This window comes from Phalacrocorax carbo, chromosome 2 (genome assembly GCF_963921805.1).
Source record: "Phalacrocorax carbo chromosome 2, bPhaCar2.1, whole genome shotgun sequence".
Taxonomy (NCBI): domain Eukaryota; kingdom Metazoa; phylum Chordata; class Aves; order Suliformes; family Phalacrocoracidae; genus Phalacrocorax; species Phalacrocorax carbo.
In genome coordinates this window covers 107,841,356-107,865,495 of record NC_087514.1, presented here as the reverse complement: position 1 = coordinate 107,865,495, position 24,140 = coordinate 107,841,356, and the positions used below count along the sequence as shown (strand labels likewise).

The 24,140-nt window shown below is 40.8% G+C and overlaps 1 protein-coding gene across 1 annotated transcript in view; it reads left to right on the top strand.

The window, feature by feature from the left end:
- Window positions 1-24,140, top strand: part of CNTNAP2 (contactin associated protein 2) — a 1,195,621-nt gene that overhangs the window by 865,572 nt on the left and 305,909 nt on the right. The window contains exon 13 of the mRNA XM_064443813.1: window positions 593-793. Coding sequence (XP_064299883.1) covers window positions 593-793 — 201 coding nt within the window. The remainder of the gene's footprint in view (window positions 1-592; window positions 794-24,140) is intronic.

Below are 24,140 nucleotides of genomic sequence, written 5' to 3'. Positions count from 1 at the left end.
TCTATTATTTCTTATGTTGATATCCATACCATAACCACAATCAATGAGGTCATACGGTGCTGCTATTATAAAATATTCAAGTCTCAATATGCAGTAATTTTGGTTTACGCTAAGAATACAGCTTGGGTAAAAATGTGGAAACCTTAACAAACTGCAGTGTTTTCAGTATTAATCACTAAATTGTGTAGTCACATAAGAATCCAGTGCATCCCTGTTGTTACAGTACTGCAAAGCAGTGTTGCACTCCAGCCCACAGCAACTTACCATGCACAGTTAATTTTCCTCATATAGAAACCTTCTTAGTTCCATGTGTCATTATTAGCATTAGATGTTGAAGGAAGTCTCCGCACACAGTATATTGGTTATCAAAACTACAAAGGCAACTGGGGGTTTCTTCCTTTCATCAATTCATAGTTGTTGGAACTATGCTCTCATGTGATGACTTCTCATGTGCAATGCCCTTCTTCCCCACTACCCCCTCAAAAAATATCTTGCAGAACATTTTTGTCTTTTGTCAAAGGCCTAGATTTATTTTAATTCAGTTCCACTGTCTGTCTTTTACCAACTCTTGTCTTTTTCCCCTATCTTTCAGAGGATAAAGTATGGACAACGGTGTACCATGATCTGCAAATGCAGACTTCAGTGGGAGGCAACAGCCTGGAGAAATTATCTGTGCTGCAGCTCAACTACAGTGCAACAATGGACCAGATTTCTGCCATTACCAGTAGTGCTGAATACTGCGAGCAGTTTATCTCCTATTCTTGCAAGATGTCCCGACTGCTGAACACACCAGGTAGGCTGAGATTGGGTTATCAATTAAATACAACATTAAAGAACTTAATCTGAAAACTGAACAGGTACTGCTGTTAGACCAGTCCATTCAGTGAACATACTTCTTTGTTCTCCTTCATTAGAGTTCACAAAGAGGTGAATAATTGAAAATACAGATGAAATTATTTTCTTAGGAAATTTTGCCTGTTTGCTTATGACTAAAATGAATTCTGTTGCACCACAAATCTGTGTGTTCTTCTCTCAGATCTATTGCTGCTTAAAAGAGGAGGCTTTTGGTAAACAGCGTAACTTTGAGAGTTTAATCAATACAGGCATTGAAAAATTGCTTTGAACTTTATCCGGTTTCTCTGGTTGTCAGTTTTCATATGCTACAGTCAGCAAGGGCACTGGCTGAATGAGAGTTGGAATTTTCCCACCAACACCTCTGAAATAGTTTCTTAAACACAGAGTATTTGTGGGTAATCAGATGTCTTACACATTGTAGTGACATTACGTGCCTTACACGTTGTACTGATGCATGGTCAGTAATGTGGCTGTGTGAGAAATATGATACGCTATTACCTACAAGTAGATTCATTATAAGCTTCTCCTTTTGCTGTGTAGCTTTACTGGAAGAGAACAGTCCTAGTACTGCTCGCTATATGTGCCTCCTCAACAAGTCTTACCTATAACTGATAAGGTATTAGTTGTTCCAGAATCAGTAAAACAGCACATAAAGAAGGAATTCCACTTTAGAAACTCTTCTAATATGCCTCTCATACTTTATCTGTGCTCTAATTATGTATGATAACATTTGATGTTAAATAAATCTTTAATGGTACTTAACGAAGACCGGATAGTAATTGGAAACATATAACACATTTTCATGATTGTGAAATGAGTTCATTGTGTTAGGAGCAATTAAAATGCATTTTGTATGAAATTAATGGCTGGATGCTTACAGTGTCATACTTTAAGCTGCTTCCCCTCATGAATTTATTTTGGTGTATTTTCTTATGGCGCTATAGATAAGGATTCATTTGGCATGCATGTGCACTTATCCCTATTTCCATAAGCCTTCCATTAGTTAATAGATACTGTAATGCTTTTTACTCCTCTCCCTCCTCCCTGCTGTTTTTGCACTATTTCTAATGCGTGGTTTGTCTCTGTTGCTATTATTTTACTTAATTTCACATAGCACAGACTCTGCAAAGTGGAAAATTATTTCTTCTTTCTTGGGCCTTAATGTATAGGATCCTGAATCATGTTCATAACTAGAAGTATTGTGATTAGATCCTGCTGATGGATGCAAGCTTCCTGCTTGCATATGTTTCAGAAAAGTAGTATATGTGTATCTTTGGGCAGGTATTTAGAAGGTGAATTTACTTAGGGACAGGGCTGGAGATAATATGGCTAGAAAGCTCATAGTTTACATAGAGTACAGTGTTAGATTATCCTTCTTTAAATATATAAGACTATTATTTCAGGACCAAATTGTACTTGTTAGCATATATTTATATTATAATAAAAGAAATACATACTGTAATTGCAGATGTTTGCCCTAGCTTCTAGATTTAAAAGAACAATTAAGGAGTGCACAAAATAATAACTGACTAAAAATTTCTTCAAGGAGTAATCAATTCCAGATATTTGCATTTTTAAGCTTCTTGGAAATATTTGAGTGTGTTTTGCAGATAACTCTTTCTTCATGTTTTCACCCTTTATATGGAAAGATAAATTCTCTTAGAAACTGTTTATAACCCAGTTTTTTGGTCTGGAAAGTGAATTTCCAGAGATATTCGATGTAGTGGGATGTTTTTCCTTTAAGTGAAAGAAACAACAATCACAGATCATTTTAACTAGAGGGTAACAAAACCTGCAGTATTTGCATAACACTTTTCTCTTTCTCTCTCTTTTTTTTTTTTTTTTTTTTTGGTAGGATTGCCTTATTTGCGAAATATATTGTAACACCCTATCCATCTCACGGCACAGCTCCAAGTACTCATGTGGCTTTTTCCACCACAGAGCTTTCTATATAAATCACTGCAGTATGGTGCCCACATAAAAAAAGAAAAAAAAAATTTACATTTTTGTATTCCTCAGGAAGTGAAATCCTGGTTGTATTGAAGCCAGTGGTGAAACCTCTGTAGACTTCATGGGACCAGGATAGCATTTGTGGTCTTGACCACAGGTGCTTTTCTAAGTCAGAACTTTTCCTTTACACCTTTCAGATGTTTAAGTAACAACTTAGAATAGTGCTTTTGCTTTAAATTGCATCAAAGAGAACAGAAAAGAGAGAAGACAGTGCAGCAGCGCAACTTTTTCACCTTTTTGTCTTTTGGGAATCACATCACTTTACAACATGATTATTCCTCATGGAGAAAATGCTCAGTTATATATTTAAACAAATCAGGATTGAAGCTGTTTATTGATCTATTAATGGCAAGTAGTTCACTAGCCATCAGTGAACTATAGCTTTTGCTGCTTTTAGATATGCATTTTCTGAGAAGGTAAAAGTATATACAATTGCACTAATATATGTTCTATTGCTAATAATAGCTTAAATAGGGTGGTTTTTTTAAAGCTCTATTTTGTTGCGGTAGAAACTGCATCAAAATACTGTGTTTGAGGAAAGCCTTCATATTGATAAACCTGTTTTATTGTGGGGTTTTTTTGGCTGCAGGCACAGTGGTCAAAGAATTCTCATTGTCACATACTTTGAGAACAACACATGAAAAGCAGTCTATGCAAACTAAGAATTCTCGTTCTTCTGTTATGAGTTTTAGACTTTGAGTCCCTTTTTTCTTAATCATGAGCTTTCATCCAAGCGAAATAACAGGTCCACCCCAGAGAACAGATTAAAATAATTGCCAACAATAGGGATTGGGAGTGATTTTACAGGTCACAATGCAGGTCACAATCCACTTAGTCTGAGCAAAGTCAGTCATAAGGTGTTCCATGTAAATTAAATCATAAGTGACTTCTGAAAACATACCCCAAACCAAGAATCTTGTAAGACTGTAGGATAATTCAGGTTTGAAGGCAGTGCAGAAGGTCATCTGGTATAATTTTCTGCTCAAAGCTGGATGAACTTTCCTTGTCTCGTAGTTAGTAAAGACTATCTGGAAATGCAGTTTTCCTTCCTCACTGTTTTGGGTTTGGTTTTTTTTTTGTTTGTTTTGAACTTGCAGCCCAATATGTTTTGAATTATGTTCAGATCTAGCGATCTGTTTCAAAGCCATAACAAAAGATAATCAATATTATTTGACAAACCCAGTCAAGATGACTTAGTGAAATTCTTAAGAAAGCATAAAACCAGACAACATTGTGGAAAATATACCACGTTAGCACAACACACAACAAAACTATAGGGACACTAAATTTCTGGGGAAGCCATTTTCAAGCAGGGAGCCTGCAGTGGATGCAGTTGTCTCCTAGTCTTTATGTCAATTAATTACGTACTGAGGAGATCTGCATTCGGTTCCTGACTCTAGTACAGATTTCCTCTACAACTTTTACAATTTTTTTGATTTTTCTTTTTTTTTTTCACTGATGCTTCTTATTGTTAATATTGTCTATTTAGGTAATATGTTTTTTAGACCAGGAAATCCTTTGAGAATATGCAATTAGCGTGATAGAGGCTTGATCTTGGCAATCCAAGTAACTAAAGTAACTACTACTGTTAATAAATTAATGAAATGATAAGCCTGTGGATCATAATTGCAACTTAATAACAGCGTACATGTATATGTAAGTCTGAAAAAAACCCAGCCCACTAGACATTTTGGGTTTTTTTTCTCTTTTACATTTACATTTCTCATATCTTCTGCTTCTTTCCTTGGAAACTTCCATTTTGAGAAGACAGTGATACGTTTAGTACTGAGGACATACAGAAAGCTGGCTGTTTTCTGAGTTCTCGATGCCCATACACTTTCCAGTTGGTATGGGAGGTGATAGGACATTTCCCTCATTTGCAAACAGGAACTCAGAGATAGACGAAAGTTCTTTTGTGCCCACTGGTTAACGAGAGGGAAAGAGGCAACACAGGGTATTGAATCACTGTTTTTTAAAGGAAGAGGCTTCTCTTTGCTGTAAGAAACAAAGTGATATAGAGGACAGTGATACAATGCACTAATAGAATGCAGAATGCTAGTTAATGAAATTATATATCTTCATCCATCGTTGTCATTAGACTTCCTAATAACACTGCTTGTGACTTCCTTGGTATGTAACTCTCCACAGGCCACTGATCTCATCCTCCAAAGTGGTGAGGGAACAGCATGCTGGTTCTGCCACTGTTCCCTTCACCCTGAGAATGAGACACTGAAGGGAGGAGGACTGCTGTGTTCACAGTATCTGTGAGTCTATCATTTCCCAGAGCTGTAGGAGCTGTAACAAATAATCAGAATGTGGGAGCTAAAAGCATAGATACAAAGAACAGAACAAGATCTGTTGGTGTTGTGTTCCAATTTTTATTCCTATTCACTGTGCCTGCGGGCAGCATATGAAAAGCACAAAGCAGTGTTACTGCAGTACATGAATTACTATTTCATGCCTGTTTGTCTTTGTAGGAAATGAGACAGGAGCTTCATGAATTCAGGAGTTTAACAGGTGAAATAGAAAACTTAATTTGCTGTTTGTTTTACTTACAATAAAGCAACTTCAATACCCCTATTAAATAAGATTTATGGGTAGAATGAGATTAAAACAAAGTTTAAAATTACAATATGGTATTTTTCCTAAGTAGCCATCCAGCTCAGAACTTAATATATAAACATTCACATTGCTAGACATTAACTGATCTGGAACTCTACTTGCAGACATAATTCTGGCTTAATAAGAGTTGTTCAGAAAGAGTCCGAGAGAGGAATGAGATTTCTGCAGTCCTACAGTGATGAATGGAAGCTGCTCCAAAACTTGCTCAGGCATCAGCATTCAGTTCTCAATGTTCTTTCAGAAAACACGCCCATAAGCTTTCATGTATCTTGTCCAGCCTTAAGAAATTTATTGATTGTTCCCTTCTTCTCTGTCAGTGTTCTAGAAAAGCTGATTTCAACTTCTGGTGATTTTTCAAGCACAAGGGTAGCAGGAGCGATGTCCTTGCTCTGCTCTGATCTACATGGTTGTGTCCTAGAAGAGGAGACAAACAGCTTTTGGAGCCTTCTTTTTTACTTATTTATTGCCATGTTGCTATAGAACTGAAGGAGACATTAATTCATAGGTTAAATGTTTCTCATGAAATACATATCAGTCCTCCTAGGTAAATGTTAGGTAGGTAAATTGTTAATTAAGACATTACTTTTTCCAGTCTGTTACTAATACACCCTTCTCTTGTGTTTGTTTCACTCTGCACCTTTGCTTTTCTCTTAGCAATTCCTTTGAGGTTTTTTGATACTGTGATCACTGAGTCTCTTACTTTCACTTTATCTTCATACTTCTAGCTGGCGAACTATTTTTGCTAATTTTCCAAGTTATCTTTGCTGTTGTTTAGGAATTAGACTTAATCCAGTATCACTAAATGAAAAAGGTTACATGTTGCTTTGGTGTTTGTTAGAAATAATAGTAGCTCATAAGGGCGTTGTGAGTATTAGAAATCCTCTATGGAAAGTGTAACTACAATGCTGTAAGCCCTAGTTTCTTTGCAATGCTTTTTTTACGAAAGAGCAGTGCATTTGAGTTTAAATTTGCAGTTATAGCAGAATGTTCCGAACTGGTTGTTTCTCATAACTCTCTCTGTAAATGTGCTCTGCCTATTACAGGAAAAGATTCACTATCTTTATTTCTTAAAAGAAAGATAGAGGAAGGCAAAAATTACTCCCCTGTGTGTACTGAATCCTGTTTTATAAAAACTGTTCAAAACCATTCATGGTTATTGTTTTCACAGAAATAGTCACAGACACTGCTTCTTCATGAACCCACGTTATTCTGGTGAAAAGTCGTCTTTCTTGATGAATGACCAAAAGAAATTAGTTTATTAGTTTCTCAGACAAAATGGATTTTTATGGTATATCATTTCATGCCTTGACTAGAGTTTCTCTTTCACCCGTATCCTAAATACATTCGCATTACTCTGAGTATTTTTTTCTTATTCAAGTATGCAGTAAAAATACCCTGGTTTTTTTTTTCATTCCTGTTCCTGAGATGAATGGGTGTCATAAAAAAACTGTATGAAGAATCAAGCTAAACATATGCAAATAAGAGAAGATTGTACTTTCCAATGCGTAGAACAAAAGCATCATAGGGCAGAGCTCCATACCCTACTGCGTTATGGACTTCTCTTGGCCTTGTCTTCATTGCCCTTCATTGCCTTACAAGAAGACAAGTGTAACTATTTTACTGAAACATTGCCTGTCCTGTTTTCATGATGAAATGATACTGTTTCATGTATTGAGGCTGTGACTTTTACCAATTATCTTAAGGTTATAGTTAGGCTTTCCTAAATTCTAACCTGAGCTTTCCCAGCTGACAATGGCATTGAGCTGCCTCTTGTATATTAGGTTTTACAATTGGAAAGCCTTTTCTGCTTCTCAGGAGCCTCTTTAAACAATGTTTAGTTCCTGATTGGAGTTTGGAAGTACTGGAACTGCTTTTAAGAACTACTTTTTATTGTTAGAAATATTATCAGATCCCACCCCCCGTATCATACATATTTTTCATAGTGAGTCCATCAGATAAACCTCCAGAACGCAGCAGAATGCATATGATATTGAGGATGGATATGGTGTAATTAATAACATATATGTGGCTATTGGAAGTATGAACAGCCCAAAATACATCTCATTCCAGGAGTATGTTTGAGTATGTTTTTTTACTGCACTTTTTTGTGTATGTGTGCTTGATATTATTTATCAAATCAGTCTATTAAAATGTTTTTCTGAATTGTCTCTGAAACTGAGCACCTGAAATAGGTTCCCCTTTTCACCTCATGAATGCATATTTTCCCTACTTTTCTACATTTTCTTTATAATATAACCTATTCTTTCCATTAATCTCCTTCAATGATTTCATACTCTGCCTGCATACATTCGTTAATGTTAAATCAGTGTCGCTTAGACTAGCCAACATTCTCTGAGTGTGTACGAGGACAGAGTTTTAGTGAAGGTTAAAGGGAGTATGCAAAAATACAACATATTTGAAAATCAGGTTTGCATAACACCATTGCCATTATAATCTGGGGGAGGAGACTGCCTTGCCCCCTTGAACTTCTATGCTTTTATGTGCTTGTGGCATAAGCCATACGTGCCCGTAGAGTTCCTTGTGGAAATCTATACACGTATAGGAATTTATGTAGAAGGACATGGCCTCCAGATATTGATCACTTCTTAGAAGGAATTACTTCAAGAATATCCTTTTTCAATGTATCTTTTAAAATACTTTGTTATGTGAGATTTGCTTAACATAAGAAGATGAAAAAAATCTCTGATTTTCTGTAAGATTGAAAAATTTTACTGGCACATGGTCAGTAAGTTCTATTTTCAAGGAATTTGTGTCACCAGCAAAAATGATTCAGAATCACTTCCTTAGATTCTTGGAATAAGGAGTGGGAAAGATATTTCACTTGATTAATAAGATTAGGAATTAAAAAAATCAATGACAATGCTTTCTGGAAAAACGGATCTGCAGAATTTTTTTTTAAGAAAAGGATGCTTATCATGTCTACTGGTGGAAATTAAACTTTGGGCATTTGTTGGCCACTGCAGTGATGAAGATAGAGCTTCTACCAAGGTGCAGAAGATTGAAATGCAGTCCAGCATTTCAGAAGCAGCAGCTAAAGGTTTGGAATCAGTTACCAACTTAACTGCTAAACTGTAATGAGTTTCAGAAAGTGGCAGCTGGTTAGTACAAGCTGCTATCTCAGTTACCCTAGAAAAGACCCATTATACTAGTTTCTATTGGAAGCCTATGCCAATAATGCTTTACAGAAATATCTGCACAATGTTTTAGTAGCCAACATGGACTCTGTAAAGCAAACATATGCTCCACAACTTACAGTGGGGTTTCACCTGCATTGCCACGACAGGTATGATAATGCTTTGATTAAACTGTAGATATGCAATTAGATACATGTAACTTATAGGATAGACCTTACTAAGTCATAAATTCAAGACATATTTAATATCTGTCAAGCTATCTAGTTGGCAGCCAGTCACAAGCACTGTCCCCCAGGGCTAAGTTTTGCGGCCAGTCTTGTTTAATATCTTTATCAATGATCTGGATGAGGGCACTGAGTGCACCCTCACTAAGTTCATAGATGACACCAAATTGGGTGAGAGTGTTGATCTGCTCAAGGGTAGGAAGGCTTTGCAGAGGGATCTGGACAGGCTTGATCAATGGGCTGAGGCCAATTGTATGAACTTTAACAAGGCCAAGTGCCAGGTCCTGCACTTTGGTCACAATAACCCCTTGCAATGCTACAGGCTTGAGGAAGAGTGGCTGGAGAACTGCCTGGAGGAAAGGACCTGGGGGTGTTGGTTGACAGTCAGCTAACATGAGCCATCAGTGTGCCCAGGTGGCCAAGGCCAACTGCATCCCGGCTTGTATCAGGAATAGTGTGGCGAGCAGGAGTAGGGAAGTGATCATGACCCTGTACTGGGCACTGGTGAGGCCGCACCTTCAGTACTGTGTTCAGTTTTGGGCCCCTGAGTACAAGAAGGACATTGAGTTGCTGGAGCATGTCCAGAGAAGGGCAACGAAGCTGGTGAAGGGTCTGGAGAACAAGACTTATGAGGAGCGGCTGAGGAAATTGGGGTTGTTTAGTCTGGAGAAGAGGAAGCTGAGGGGAGACCTTATTGCTGTCTACAACTACCCAAAAGGAGGTTGTAGTGACGTGGTTGTCAGTCTCTTCTCCCAAGTTCCTAGTGATAGGACAAGAGGAAATGGCTTCAAGTTGCATCAGGGGAGGTTTAGATTGGATATTAGGAAAAATTTATTTACTGAAAGAGAGGAACAGGCTGCCCAGAGAGGTGGTGGAGTCACAATCCCTGGAGGTGTTCAAAAAACGTGTAGACATGGCACCTCAGGACGTGTTTTAGGAGGCATAGTGGTGTTCGTTTGATGGTTGGACTTGATCTTAGAGGTCTTTTCCAACCTTAATTATTCTATGATTCTATGATGCTGTTTTTAAAAAGACGTGTCTACCAAAGCACTTGCACAGATTAATAGCTATAATTAATCTATTGTATCTAGTTAAAATTGTGTCCACAAAATATTTGTATTTTGGAACATGCTGTACCATTGAATAGAATCTTTTCTCTCAGCACCTTAAGAACCAGTATTTCTGCTTTTTGATAATGTTTGTCCATTGCAAAAATTCTTTTCACCTTTTTGTTATTTCCCCTTTACTCATTCCTCTTTGATATTTTATTGTCTACTTCTGATATTTGTAACATATTCTGATTTTGTATTCACTTTTGTAAAATCTTAATAGTATTTACAGTGGTTTTACTCTTGAATGACACAGATGTAACAGATCAAAGCTTCTGTTATTTTTAATCATCACTCCCCTATGGCATGGACTGTGTTTTCATAATTTTTTCGCTATGTCAAATAGCAAAAAAGTTTGGAAGAGATACCGAACCAATTATTTTTGTTGAAAATCTGAAATTGCAAGCAGACCAAAAAATCTGTCAGACATTTAAGATAATTCATCTGTGATGATACTGTGCACCACTCTGCCGTTTTTCTCCCACAGGTGTAAAAATATCTCAACAAAATTTCCAGATGTTAGGGAGTTGGAAGTAATGAGAGTTTTGTTTTGTTTGGATTGGGGGTTTTGGTTTTGTTTGTTTAAAGATTTCTGTGCAAAGTGTGTTTGAATTTAGCAGTCCTGAGGAATTGAGAGGATTGCTGGCCACAACTTAATGATTAATGCAGGTCAGCATTTACCATGCTAAGCAGAGAGCAGCCTTAATCTCACTGAACCAAAAAAATCTTGGTTCTTGCCTTGATTAGTACTGCACTTTGATCTGTGGCCTGATGGCCAACTCTGTTGTTCACAATCATGTTCAGGTACAAGAAATCTGTAAAAACAGCATGACTTTGTGAACACAGAAAGAACAAAGAAGGATAATGAGTGAAAACTGTGGAAGTCCACCAAATGCCAAATCAGGTCTTTCCTCTGATGAAGTTAAGGTTTTACCTGCAGAACTTCTTCCTAACATCCACTTGGCTCATTATTAAAGTGGAGGAACTGGATAGTCACATACACTTCAATGAGAAGTGCATAGGTAATTGATTCATGTTTGTGTGCACTATCCCAATGTCAATGACTAGATTTCTTTGGACTCACGTGCAGATTTCGAAATGCACAGTAACACCTGGACGAAAGAAAGATAATCCAGTTACCTGCTATGTCAAATCACTTGGTATCCTGCTAGTGTTTTTAATTTTATGTGGATTCCAGTGAACACTGAAAAATAATAAGCAATTCCAGTGTTTATATTATTACTGTTGTCAGGATTCATTTTTATTCAAAGTAGTGCAACTATATGAACTAATCCTTAGAGAAAAAGGTTTGATTGTCTTTTTTAATGTCATCCTAACTTTGGTAACTCTTTTATTATATGTCTTTCCATGAGGAATTCACTGTCTATCTATATTTTAAGAGCAAACACACAAAAAGTTCCTGTCAATTCAATCTATTAAAGGTTTCTTTTTCTCTGTCTTCCAAACTTTGTAATCCTTGCTTGGTGTTATGACTGAGGAATGATAATAGAATAGCTCCTCTTCTTTGTCAATGACTGAAAAATATCAGTGCTTTCTTGCTGACAAAATCTTGAATAAATAAGCTGAGCATAATGGAAGCAAATTTTAAAGTAATTTCTCTCCTACTTCAGGATATTCTTTGAGATTTCTCTCAGATTAATTGCAGTGCAACACTAGTGGCAGCAACATGGATCTTACTGAAGTTCTACCTCCTGTATTAAGACTGATTATTAATGACATTTCACTGGAGTAGGGTGGTGATCATCTTTTTAGCAGCTATTTTTTTCCTAATGCCTCAGTATTTCATCAGTAAAAATAATGGCATCTTCAATTTGTCATTTTCCATGTTCATAAATCTCCCCATTCTTCTGCTCTTTCACTTTAAGGTATGCTTTTATTCATAAAGTATTTTGATTTTAATCAAAATGAATATTTTTCAAACACCAGGCACATGGCACTAGGTTAGATCTGTTTGGGAACTAAGGTAGAGTAAAACTGAGTATTCATCTCAAGGAAGGAACATTTGCATTGCTCCTCAGAGCCCTCTGAATAAAAAAAAAAAAAAAATCTCCAAATACAGTCTGGCCATGCCCTGAATAACCTGACCACCCTGTTCCCTGGAAGTTTGAGTATAGTTCCAGGGTAAATGGATGGACATGGGTAGGAGGGGAGGCCTAGCCATTAATGCAGGTTCTCTAAAGGGAATCAGAGAAGGGCCAGAGTGGTAAAGCACTCCAGAAAGTACCCTCCCGTTGCAGTCAGGGCTCCTGGGATTTGCGTGCCCTGGGATTAGGGCTTTGGGGAACACTGGGAGCTCTTAGCTCCATTCAGCACTGCTGAAGAGTGTGGTGCAAGCACCCTTTAAAGCCACATAAGACATGCTTGCATTGTAGAACAGGAGTAACAGAGAGAAAATGTGGTCCAGAAACATGGTGTTCATCCTCTCTTTCCTATGTAAGTAGCTTAGAATGGAGACAAAGGCATAACTGTTGTGAGAAGCTTTTAGTAAACTGATGATTCTACAAACTAAAGGAGTAGCATGTTTGCAAGTCGTTGAACATCTTGTGAGTATGTTCCTGGTATAATAGTTTCTCAAAGACACTAAGCAATAGCTTGTTTAGTTCTGTATCAAAGGGCAAAATCTGTAATTAATAAGAAATATGTTTTTTGAATGAAGTTGAAGGTGAGGTAAAGCATGCAACCTTCTCTGTCTCTCTCTGGGTTTTAAATAATCCACTTAAAGGGATTATTTGTTATTTAAAGAGGAACTTCAGGTCATTCTGGAAAAGGTAGGGCTATGTTCTGTATTTTCTTATGCAAAGATAATGTGACAAAAGTCTGAAAAAAATGTATCAAAATGCGTATCACCAGTGATTGCCAGAGGGGTACCTGAGCCTGGACATGTGTGCACAGGGCAGCAGTATCAGTAACACATGTTTTACAATCCTTGATTTTCAAACAGGTCAGAATACTCTTTTGTCTGTTTTTTATATATAATTTGTAGTAAAACTTGTTCAAATATTTCTAGAAGTTATGTCTTCCCCAATTATCTCTTCCCCAAAATAGGCATTTTTGGTCAGGAGGATTCAAAATAGTCACAGTATACACCGTGAATTTTCAGCTGTAGTTGAGTATTTAAATAGTAACTTTATAAAGGAAAAAATGCAAAGGGAAAAATATACTTCTTAGTGTATAGCTTCAATACTAAAGAAAACAATTGGTTTTCATCTAATTAATTAGCTTTTTTTTTCCTGCATTTTTTCCTTCATTCTCTTTTAAGCCCATTCTTTCATGTTTTTGTTTACTTCTTTCTTCCTCTCTTGCTTGCTTTTTAACTGACTAATTCTTATTAATACATATAGAAGACTTATTGCTTCCACTGAAGCGTCAAGCTATGAAAATTTGTTTTGGGATGCTGCTTCTCTCCTTTTGCATCACTCTTCTTCACATTGTTTTCGGACTTTTCTGAAGAAGCTGGGTGAGTATTTAAAGGATAGCGGGGGTAGTGAGAGAGGATCAGAGTTTAGCAGGTAGAGATAAAGAAATTATACATCAGCAGTGCTGTGGAGAGGTTGTGGAATTTGAAAGCTGCTTTGGAAAGGGTAACAGTGCAATTTTTAGATTATGGAGAAACCAAATCACTCTGTGTATATGTGTGCTGGTTTTGGCTGAGAAGGGGTTAATTCTCCTCACTGTGGGGGTCGGCTACCTTTCCAGCTTCCCGCGCTCTGCCGCGTGGCGGGGGGGGGGGGGGGGGGGGGGGGGCTGGGAGGGGCAGGGCCATGGTGGGGATGGCTGACCCCGACTGTCCAATGGCAGGTTCATTCCATACCATGTGACACCATGACCAATATATTGAGGTGGGGGCAGTTGCAGCGCCAGCGCGGAGGCGGCGCGGCGTCGGGTCGGCGGGCGGCGCGCGGCTGCGGCGCGGGCAGTTTGTTCCGGCGGTTCGTTCCCCCTCTCCCCTCCCTTCCCCCCCCCCCCGGGGCTTTGCGCCTCTCGTTGTTCTCCTTTACATTGCATTTCTACTGTTGTTTTCTTTTTAATTTTAATTATTAAACTGTTCTTATCCCAACCCACGAGCGTTACCCTCCTGATTCTCTCCCCCATCTACCGGTGGGGAGTGAGCGAGCGACTGTGTGGGGCTGAGCTGCCGCTAAACCACAACAGTCTTTTTGGCGCCCAACGTGGGGCTCAAGGGTTGGAGATAACAACAGCTGCTGGTCACAGCACCATGTTGTCCTTTTTGCAGTTGGTGTTACAGATTGGTGTTGATTTGTTGAGTCTGCTGTGTTCTGCTGTGATTAGTAATGTTTTGCCTACAAGATTTGTTATACAAACACTCGTTTTCAGCTTTATCTGGTATTTGGGGTTTTTGCTGAAACCGTTACTGTACTTTGGATACCACCTTGTTGAGGCAATTAGCAATTATACCTCCTCCTCTGAGAGATTTTATATGGAGGAAATACAGAATAATACCTTTGCAACTTTGTTCTATGATGTCTGTGCCTTTGTTACAACAACGTCTTTGTATCTTGAACATCCTTGGGTGGTTAAGGTGCACTTATTGTTAGTTTTTGGGCAGGTTGTTTTGGTTTTGACTAAGCAACTTAAGACTATCACCCAGAAATCTGCCCCGAGGCTTGATAGTTAGGAGTGGCAGGGCATGTGGGATAGCATGGGCAAATACCTAGGGCAGTGGGCACCCCCAGTGTTTTGGAGTTTCACCCCCGAACAAGTGCAGAATCCTAAAAAACTAGTAGAATATTTGGAGAAAGTATGTTGTTACGCTGGGAACTCCAGAGAGACACAGATAACTGCAACATGCTGGGGTCTGGCCCATGCAAACCGAGCCCTGCTCAACAGCATTCAATGCCCCCAGGGGGAAGAGAATGTCTCTGGATTGAAATGCAAAGTGACTGGCACTGTAGACAATCCAGCCCTGACAACAGGCACTGCAGCCACTCAAACCCCCACAACAAGTACCGGAGCTAGCTCAGAAAATAAACCCCTACCAGTATCAGTTGCCCCCATACACAAGACAAAATATTGGAAGCGGACATCAACTCGTTTAGAACGGGATGATGAAGAACCAGGGCCATCGCGGGGAGAGGAGGGAGAAGTAATAAATGAAATAGAGACCACCCGATCCCTGTCCTTAAGCGAGTTGCGAGATATGCGAAAAGATTATAGCCGTCGTTCAGGTGAGCACATTGTTACCTGGCTGCTCCGATGCTGGGATAATGGGGCCAGTAGCCTGGAACTAGAGGGAAAAGAAGCCAAACAATTGGGATCCCTTTCTGGGGAAGGGGGCGTTGACAAAGCAATAGGAAAAAAGCCACAAGCCCTCAGCCTCTGGAGGTGACTCCTGTCTGGAGTGAAGGAAAGGTATCCCTTTAAAGAAGATGTTACATATAGCCCAGGAAAATGGACAACTATGGAGAAAGGCATCCAGTATCTAAGGGAATTAGCTGTGTTTGAGGTGATTTATGGTGACCTGGATGATCAACGGTCATCCAAAGATCCAGATGAAGCCGAGTGCACACGACCCATGTGGCGGAAGTTTGTACGGAGCGCACCATCTTCGCATGCAAACTCATTGGCAGTGATGTCCTGGAAAGATGACGAGACACCAACGGTGGCAGAGGTGATAGATAGACTCCGAGATTACGACACAAATATCTCTTCCTCGCTTGTCTCTGCTGTGGAGAAACTATCCCAAGAGGTCCAGCAACTCAAAGAAGATCTGTCCTACTCCCCACCTCGACAGAGCAGTGTCTCAGCTGTTAGGAATAAGCGTCCTTTGGCTCAAAGAAGGGGATACACACCACGGGCCACCCTATGGTTCTACCTGCGTGACCACGGAGAGGACATGATGAGGTGGGATGGCAAGCCTACCTCGACCCTACAGGCACGAGTGCATGAACTGCAAGGAAGAACAGTCACTCAGGGGGGCTCTTCCAGGAAAGCTGCTGCTCCAATTTCCAGTGAACAAGTCCCCAGACAGAGGAGTAGAAGCGCAGATTTTATTTCTAAGTGTAATAGAGGGACTCCTGATTCACATTTGCAGGAAGTGAGTTGTGACTGCCATGATCAGGACTAGAGGGGCCCTGCCTCCAGCCGGGTGGAGGAAAGGGATAACCGGGCTTACTGGACTGTGTGGATCCGATGGCCTGGCACATCCGACCCACAGGAGTATAAAGCTTTAGTGGACACCGGCGCACAGTGCACCTTAATGCCATCAAACTATATAGGGGCAGAACCCATCAGCATTGCTGGAGTGACAGGGGGATCCCAAGAGCTAACTGTATTGGAGGCCGAAGTGAGCCTAACTGGCAATGAGTGGCAGAAGCACCCCATTGTGACTGGCCCAGAGGCTCCGTGCATCCTTGGCATAGACTACCTCAGGAAAGGGTATTTCAAGGACCCAAAAGGTTACAAGTGGGCTTTTGGTGTAGCTGCCTTGGAGACGGAGGAAATTGAACAGCTGTCTACCTTGCCCGGTCTCTCAAAGGACCCTTCTGTTGTGGGGTTGCTGAAGGTCAAAGAACAACAGGTGCCAATCGCCACCACAACAGTGCACCGGCGGCAATATCGCACCAACAGAGACTCTCTGATCCCCATCCATAAACTCATTCACCAACTGAGGAGCCAAGGAGTCATCAGTAAGACCCACTCACCCTTTAACAGTCCCATATGGCCAGTCCGGAAGTCTAATGGAGAGTGGAGACTAACAGTAGACTATCGTGGCCTGAATGAAGTCACTCCACCGTTGAGTGCTGCTGTGCCGGGACATGCTAGAACTTCAATACGAACTGGAGTCAAAGGCGGCCAAGTGGTATGCCACAATTGATATTGCTAATGCATTCTTCTCAATCCCTCTGGCAGCAGAGTGCAGGCCACAGTTTGCTTTCACATGGAGGGGCGTCCAGTACACCTGGAATCGACTGCCCCAGGGGTGGAAACACAGTCCTACCATTTGCCATGGACTGTACTGGAACAGGGAGAAGCTCCAGAACACCTTCAATACATTGATGACATCATTGTGTGGGGCAACACAGCGGAAGAAGTTTTTGAGAAAGGAGAGAAAATAGTCCAAATCCTTCTGAAAGCTGGTTTTGCCATAAAACAAAGTAAGGTGAAGGGACCTGCATGAGAAATCCAGTTCTTAGGAATCAAATGGCAAGATGGTCGTCGTCAGATTCCAATGGATGTGATCAACAAAATAGCAGCCATGTCTCCACCAACTAGCAAAAAGAAAACACAAGCTTTCTTGGGCGTTGTGGGTTTTTGGAGAATGCATATTCCAAATTACAGTATGATTGTAAGCCCTCTCTATCAAGTGACCCGGAAGAAGAATGATTTCAAATGGGGCCCTGAGCAACGACAAGCCTTTGAACAGATTAAACGAGAAATAGTCCATGCATTAGCTCTTGGACCAGTCCGGGCAGGACAAGATGTAAAAAATGTGCTCTACACTGCAGCCGGGGAGAATGGCCCTACCTGGAGCCTCTGGCAGAAAGCACCAGGGGAGACCCGGGGTCGACCCCTAGGGTTTTGGAGTCGGGGATACAGAGGGTCCGAAGCCCGCTATACTCCAACTGAAAAAGAGATATTGGCAGCATATGAAGGGGTTTGAGCTGCTTCAGAAGTGGTTGGTACTGAAGCACAGTTGCTTCTGGCACCCCGACTGCCAGTGCTGGGCTGGATGTTCAAAGGAAACATCCCCTCTACACACCATGCAACTGATGCTACGTGGAGTAAATGGGTTGCACTGATTACCCAGCGGGCTCGAGTAGGAAACCCCAGTCGCCCAGGAATCTTGGAAGTGATTATGGACTGGCCAGAAGGCAAAGATTTTGGATTATCACCAGAGGAGGAGGTGACACGTGCTGAAGAAGCCCCACTGTATAACCAACTGCCAGAAAATGAGAAGCAATACGCCCTGTTCACTGATGGGTCCTGTCGCCTTGTGGGAAAGCACCGGAGATGGAAGGCTGCTGTATGGAGTCCTACACGACAAGTAGCAGAAACTGCTGAAGGAGAAGGTGAATCGAGCCAGTTTGCAGAGGTAAAGGCCATCCAGCTGGCCTTAGACATCCCTGAACGGGGAAAGTGGCCAGTGCTCTATCTCTATACTGACTCCTGGATGGTGGCAAATGCCTTGTGGGGCTGGCTGCAGCAATGGAAGCAAAGCAACTGGCAGCGCAGAGGCAAACCCATCTGGGCCGCCACATTGTGGCAAGATATTGCTGCCCGGGTAGAGAACCTGGTTGTAAAGGTACGTCATGTGGATGCTCACGTCCCCAAGAGTCGGGCCACTGAAGAACATCGGAACAACCAGCAGGTAGATCAGGCTGCCAAGATTGAAGTGGCTGAGGTGGATCTGGACTGGCAGCATAAGGGTGAACTATTTCTAGCTCGGTGGGCCCATGACACCTCAGGTCATCAAGGGAGAGATGCAACATACAGGTGGGCTCGTGATCGAGGGGTGGACTTGACCATGGATATTATTGCACAGGTTATCCATGAATGTGACACATGCGCTGCAATCAAGCAAGCGAAGCGGGTAAAGCCTCTGTGGTATGGGGGACGATGGCTGAAATATAAATATGGGGAGGCCTGGCAAATTGACTATATCACACTCCCACAGACCTGCCAAGGCAAGCGCCATGTGCTTACAATGGTAGAAACAACGACTGGCTGGCTGGAAACATATCCTGTCCCCCACGCCACTGCCCGGAACACCATCCTGGGTCTTGAGAAACAAGTCCTGTGGCGACATGGCACCCCAGAGAGAATTGAGTCAGACAACGGGACTCATTTCCGAAATAGCCTCATAGACACCTGGGCCAAAGAGCACGGCATTGAGTGGGTGTATCACATCCCCTATCACGCACCAGCCTCTGGGAAAATTGAACGGTACAATGGACTGTTAAAAACTACACTGAGAGCAATGGGGGGTGGAACATTCAAGCACTGGGATACACATTTAGCAAAAGCCACGTGGTTAGTCAACACAAGGGGATCTGCCAACCGAGCTGGCCCTGCCCAGTCAGAATCCTTACGTACTGTGGAAGGGGATAGAATCCCTGTAGTGCACACAAAAAGTATGCTGGGCAAAACAGTCTGGGTTCTTCCTGCCTCCGGCAAAGGCAAACCCATTCGTGGGATTGCTTTTGCTCGAGGACCTGGGTGCACTTGGTGGGTGATGCGGGAGGATGGAGAAATCCGATGTGTGCCTCAAGGGGATTTGATTTTGGGTGAAAACAGTCAATGAACTGCATGGCACAATGTGAACTGCTATATAATACTGTGTGTCACCTCTGTGTTGTACCAATGATATCAGAGTACGAGCCTCCCAACCCATGGAAGATCAACTATGAAACAAGCCGTGCAGCAGTGATGGAACGATGACTGACTCGGTATGCAGCGACCCAGCGCCACACACCATCTCTCCCACCCAGAAAGACTGATACAACAGATGGAGCCCATAGTCATGGACTGGATGAACTCAATGGACATTTTTAATGGACATTGTACAGGGAAGGTCCATGAACTAAGGGAATGATGTCTGTGTATTATGTTAAAGGATGGGAAGGGGAGGGGTGGTGGTTGGTATGGTTGTATTGCATCATATGGGACCTGGGCATGGTGTAAATGGTATGGAATAAGGGGTGGAGAATGTGCTGGTTTTGGCTGAGAAGGGGTTAATTCTCCTCACTGTGGGGGTCGGCTACCTTTCCAGCTTCCCGCGCTCTGCCGCGTGGCGGGGGGGGGCTGGGAGGGGCAGGGCCATGGTGGGGGCGGCTGACCCCGACTGTCCAATGGCAGGTTCATTCCATACCATGTGACACCATGACCAATATATTGAGGTGGGGGCAGTTGCAGCGCCAGCGCGGAGGCGGCGCGGCGTCGGGTCGGCGGGCGGCGCGCGGCTGCGGCGCGGGCAGTTTGTTCCGGCGGTTCGTTCCCCCTCTCCCCTCCCTTCCCCCCTCCCCCGGGGCTTTGCGCCTCTCGTTGTTCTCCTTTACATTGCATTTCTACTGTTGTTTTCTTTTAATTTTAATTATTAAACTGTTCTTATCCCAACCCACGAGCGTTACCCTCCTGATTCTCTCCCCCATCTACCGGTGGGGAGTGAGCGAGCGACTGTGTGGGGCTGAGCTGCCGCTAAACCACAACAATATGGTAGCTGAAAGGCTTTATGGCAGCCTACAAAAATATACTGAAGGGATCATTGTTGAATTTAATTACTTTGTTCTCTAATTGGAGTTGGTTTAATTGAAACTAGTGTGCTAATATTAACTAGGTTTGGGGAAATTAAGACTGCTATAGAAGGATTCTAGAAAGTACAGAGGTGGTGCAAAATAATAAAAATGTGAACTATTAAAATGGTTGAATAGCTTTATGCAGTTGGAAAAATTGGACAGTACTTCAGAGTTCTAAGCTGAATAAAGTCATGTAGCGTAACTTCCTTGAAATCAGTAGAATAATGAAAAGTTAATTTGACACATAAGCAGTTTTCAGGTTTTGATTACTTTTAATGGGATTTGCTGTGTTTTAAAAATGAAGCCATTTGAAAAAGCAGACAAGTTGTAGCTCGGAAAAGGAACAAAATGGCTTCGAATGTCTGGACATGTCCTAGGCTGCAGGGAGAAAAGGAGCTGCTGTTGCTTTCATTCCATAGCGTTTTAGAACGAACTGCGTTACAGTTTTGTAGAAAGCATCACATGACTTCTAGGGTGTATTAAACCCACATTTGCTTTGATCGACATAAAATGTCACACTACCACATACCACTTGTAGAAATATGTCCTAATCAAAAGTGGTTTTGAAATTGGACTAGCCCTTTAAACAGCTGTCAACTCCTGAGTTCTGCTTTGGGATGCACTAAAAAATCCTCTTCATACACTTTTGGAGGTTGGAGGTGAAATTATCTGAATAAAATAGTTAAAAAGCAAGCACAGTCCAAGAAGTGACTTCCCTAGAGCTTCCCTAGAGGGTTCAGCCAAGGATAGCTGACCTATTCATGTATTAACTGTAATTTAAATGCACACACCAATTTAATTCAAAGTCTGTGACTGAAGAAGATAAAAAAGTTTGAAGGTTTGTAGTACAATTGGTTTTACTAATCAAAAAACAGCATGTAAAGGAAATTTTGAAAATATTGGTATACCGAGTTCTTCATCCAGGTCTAACCACTTCAGATCCCACACTAAACAACAGTACCTGAAAATTACTTTTACTGTGCGGCTGTTCAGCTATCAGGATAAGATGAATTGATAGTCTCAGTTTACTTCCTACTGAGCATATGCTGCATGTAATATAATCATCATTATTGCTGGCACCTTCTGCGGCTGCCTTAGCTGAGGCTACCAAGTGGCCAGCCTGGTAGTCTCCTGCAAGAGCAGCTGGTATGGGGCTGTGTGAGCAATTTATTTTTGGTTGGCTGAATGTTGGGGGGAAAAAAGTGAAGAAAAATAGAACAAATGTTTTAAAAAACTAGATTCTTCAGGTCAAATTATGATATATTTCACATTTTACAGCTAATCAATATAAATTAGTAACTTCAAAATATAAAACAATAAATAGCAATTTTTGTGGTTTTTTCCCCTCAGTTGTTTTTGGTCTAAACGATGTGCTGAGTTTGACAATGAACAGTTTCTTCAGCTAAAATCCATGTTTTCCTTTAGCTAAAATCCATGTTTTCAGAAGGGAAAGATGATTTGACACCAAAAGTGATTGGGTCCAAGTTGCATTATGGTGACATTTGTCAGACTCATGCCAAGTTAGCACATTTGCGTAGTTGCTACTTGATTTGTATTTATTCTTTAATAAAATGGACACAGTTTATCACAATTTATCAGAATTATTAATGAATCTAGCAATTATTATTGAAATTTATTTTCATTAAGGTAATTACCAGGTGAAGTGACTACAGTTACACTTCATGATATAGTATATTCCTGTCCATAAGACATATTGAACTATACTACATTTCAGAAGAAAATGGTTTTCTGTATTGAACAAACTCATCCTGTGGTCAACCAGATGTGTTATCATTTGATAACACTATGCTTTTTACACTAAGTAACAAAGTACAGATCTTGTTTATCTGCCAAGTAATTAGCTATCTTTTCATCAACTCTAATGGGAGCTTGGTTGGCTTTTAAGGACCAGGGACTAAATTTTGCTCTCTGCTTATTTTTGAAGTCTGGAGACAAAAATGGTTTCATATCCTAACATATGAAATGACAGGGATGAGAGGAAACCTGTTATTTTACTTGCCCTGACATTTGGTAGTTTTATAAAAATATTTCTATAAACAGGAGATAATATATTCCAACCTGGTCAGTGCAATATTAAGTGTATGATAGTCAAAGTGATTCTTTCACATATTCTGGCATTTCAGTATTTGTGTTAGAGTCTTTCCTTCCAATTTATTTTATAGCAATGTTCTAGTTTGTTGTTTGAATTTGATGCTGGACCAGAGCCACAGGTCAGCAGACTTTGGCTGGAAAATGTTTTTTAAATAGCATTAAGTATGGAGATTTACATCAGGCTGGCTCTACACATGGCTAATTCCTCCATCCCGTCAGCTGTAAATAAGAACCTATATTAGGAAGGTTGCAATTTATGTTAATGATAGTGCCAAAATCATTGGTATGATGCTCTTTGTATGAGTTTGTGCAAATGGGTGATTGCTACTGAAGAGTGCATTAACATAGAGCACATCCTCCAGTAATTTATGGGAAAATGACAAGATGTGAAATACTAAGTAAGGCAATGATCAGTGAACAATATCATTGCCTCAGATCAGTACACATTTTCAGAACAGTGTTCATCATTGCTTCAGAGGAAAAAAAGCATACTGTACAAAAAAATAATGATACACAGGGGTAGTGCTTAGAGATACGATGCAGTATAAAATCATATGCTACTTTCCATAACCACTGTGAGTTTGGGGATTTTTTTTTTAAGATGCATTCACAAAAATATCAATTAGGGATTTGAAACCAAATATAAAAGACATGATGGGAAAAAGTAACTATTCACAGAATCATAGAATCACAGAAGGGTTAGAAGGAGTCTCTGCAGGTCATCTGGTCCAATCCCCTGCTCAAATAAGGCCACCTACAGCCAGTTGTCCAGGACTATTTCCAGACAGCTTTTTTTGAAGTCTCCAAGGTGGGAGACTCCACAACCTCTCTGAGCAACCTGTGCCAGTACATGGTCAACCTCACAGTAAAACAGTGTTTCCTGATGTTCAGAGGCTGCCTCCTGTCTTTCAGTTTGTGCCCATTGCCTCTGGTCCTGTCACTGGGCACCACTGGAAAAATCCTGGCGCTCTCTTCTTTATGCCCGTCCTTCAGGTATTTATACACATTGAAATGTGTACCTGAAATGACCAAAGGTATATTCCATACCATGCATTAAAAAGTGGAAGTAGAGGAAGAAAGAGTAGGGTTTGTCTTCCAAGTAAGCAGTTGCTGGGCATTAGTCTGCTTGAGGGGGATTGTGAGTGTTTGCCTTTGCATTTTTTTTTTTCTTTCTCTTTCCTGCACTTACTAAGCTGACCTTTATCTCATACCATATGATTTCTCACTCCTGCTCTTCCTATTCTCTCACCGGGTCCATCACAGGGGAGTGAGTTATTGGCTATGTGGGTGCTTAGGGCCTGGCCAGGTAAATTCACCAGGCTCTGAATCTGAGAATTTGAAATCAATGCATAACTACTGTTAAGAGTTGAAAAATTATTGTATATTTCAATATTAATAAATTGCTGAGGTTTTTCAAACAGCAGTTAATTGGAGAGGAGAAATCCATAGTTTGTACTTGCCAAGAAGGTATTTGCCAAAAGAAGACTGATTTGTCTGATTGTAGTATTCAGGCAGATACTGAATAATAGGAGATAGGATTTGGTCGAAACCAAATACGTAGCTGAAGAATATAGGTGGTGCAACGGCCACAACTGCATTAGAGCATTAGTCAGGAAATCATTAGCAATCATTAGTCAACCCTCTAACCCTACAAAACAAATCATATTCTCAATTAATTTTCATATTTAATAGCTTGCTAATGCCATCATTATGAATTTTGAAAAAATCTCTTCATATGAAGCATTCACTTCAATTACACCCATGCAGTACAATTTCAGT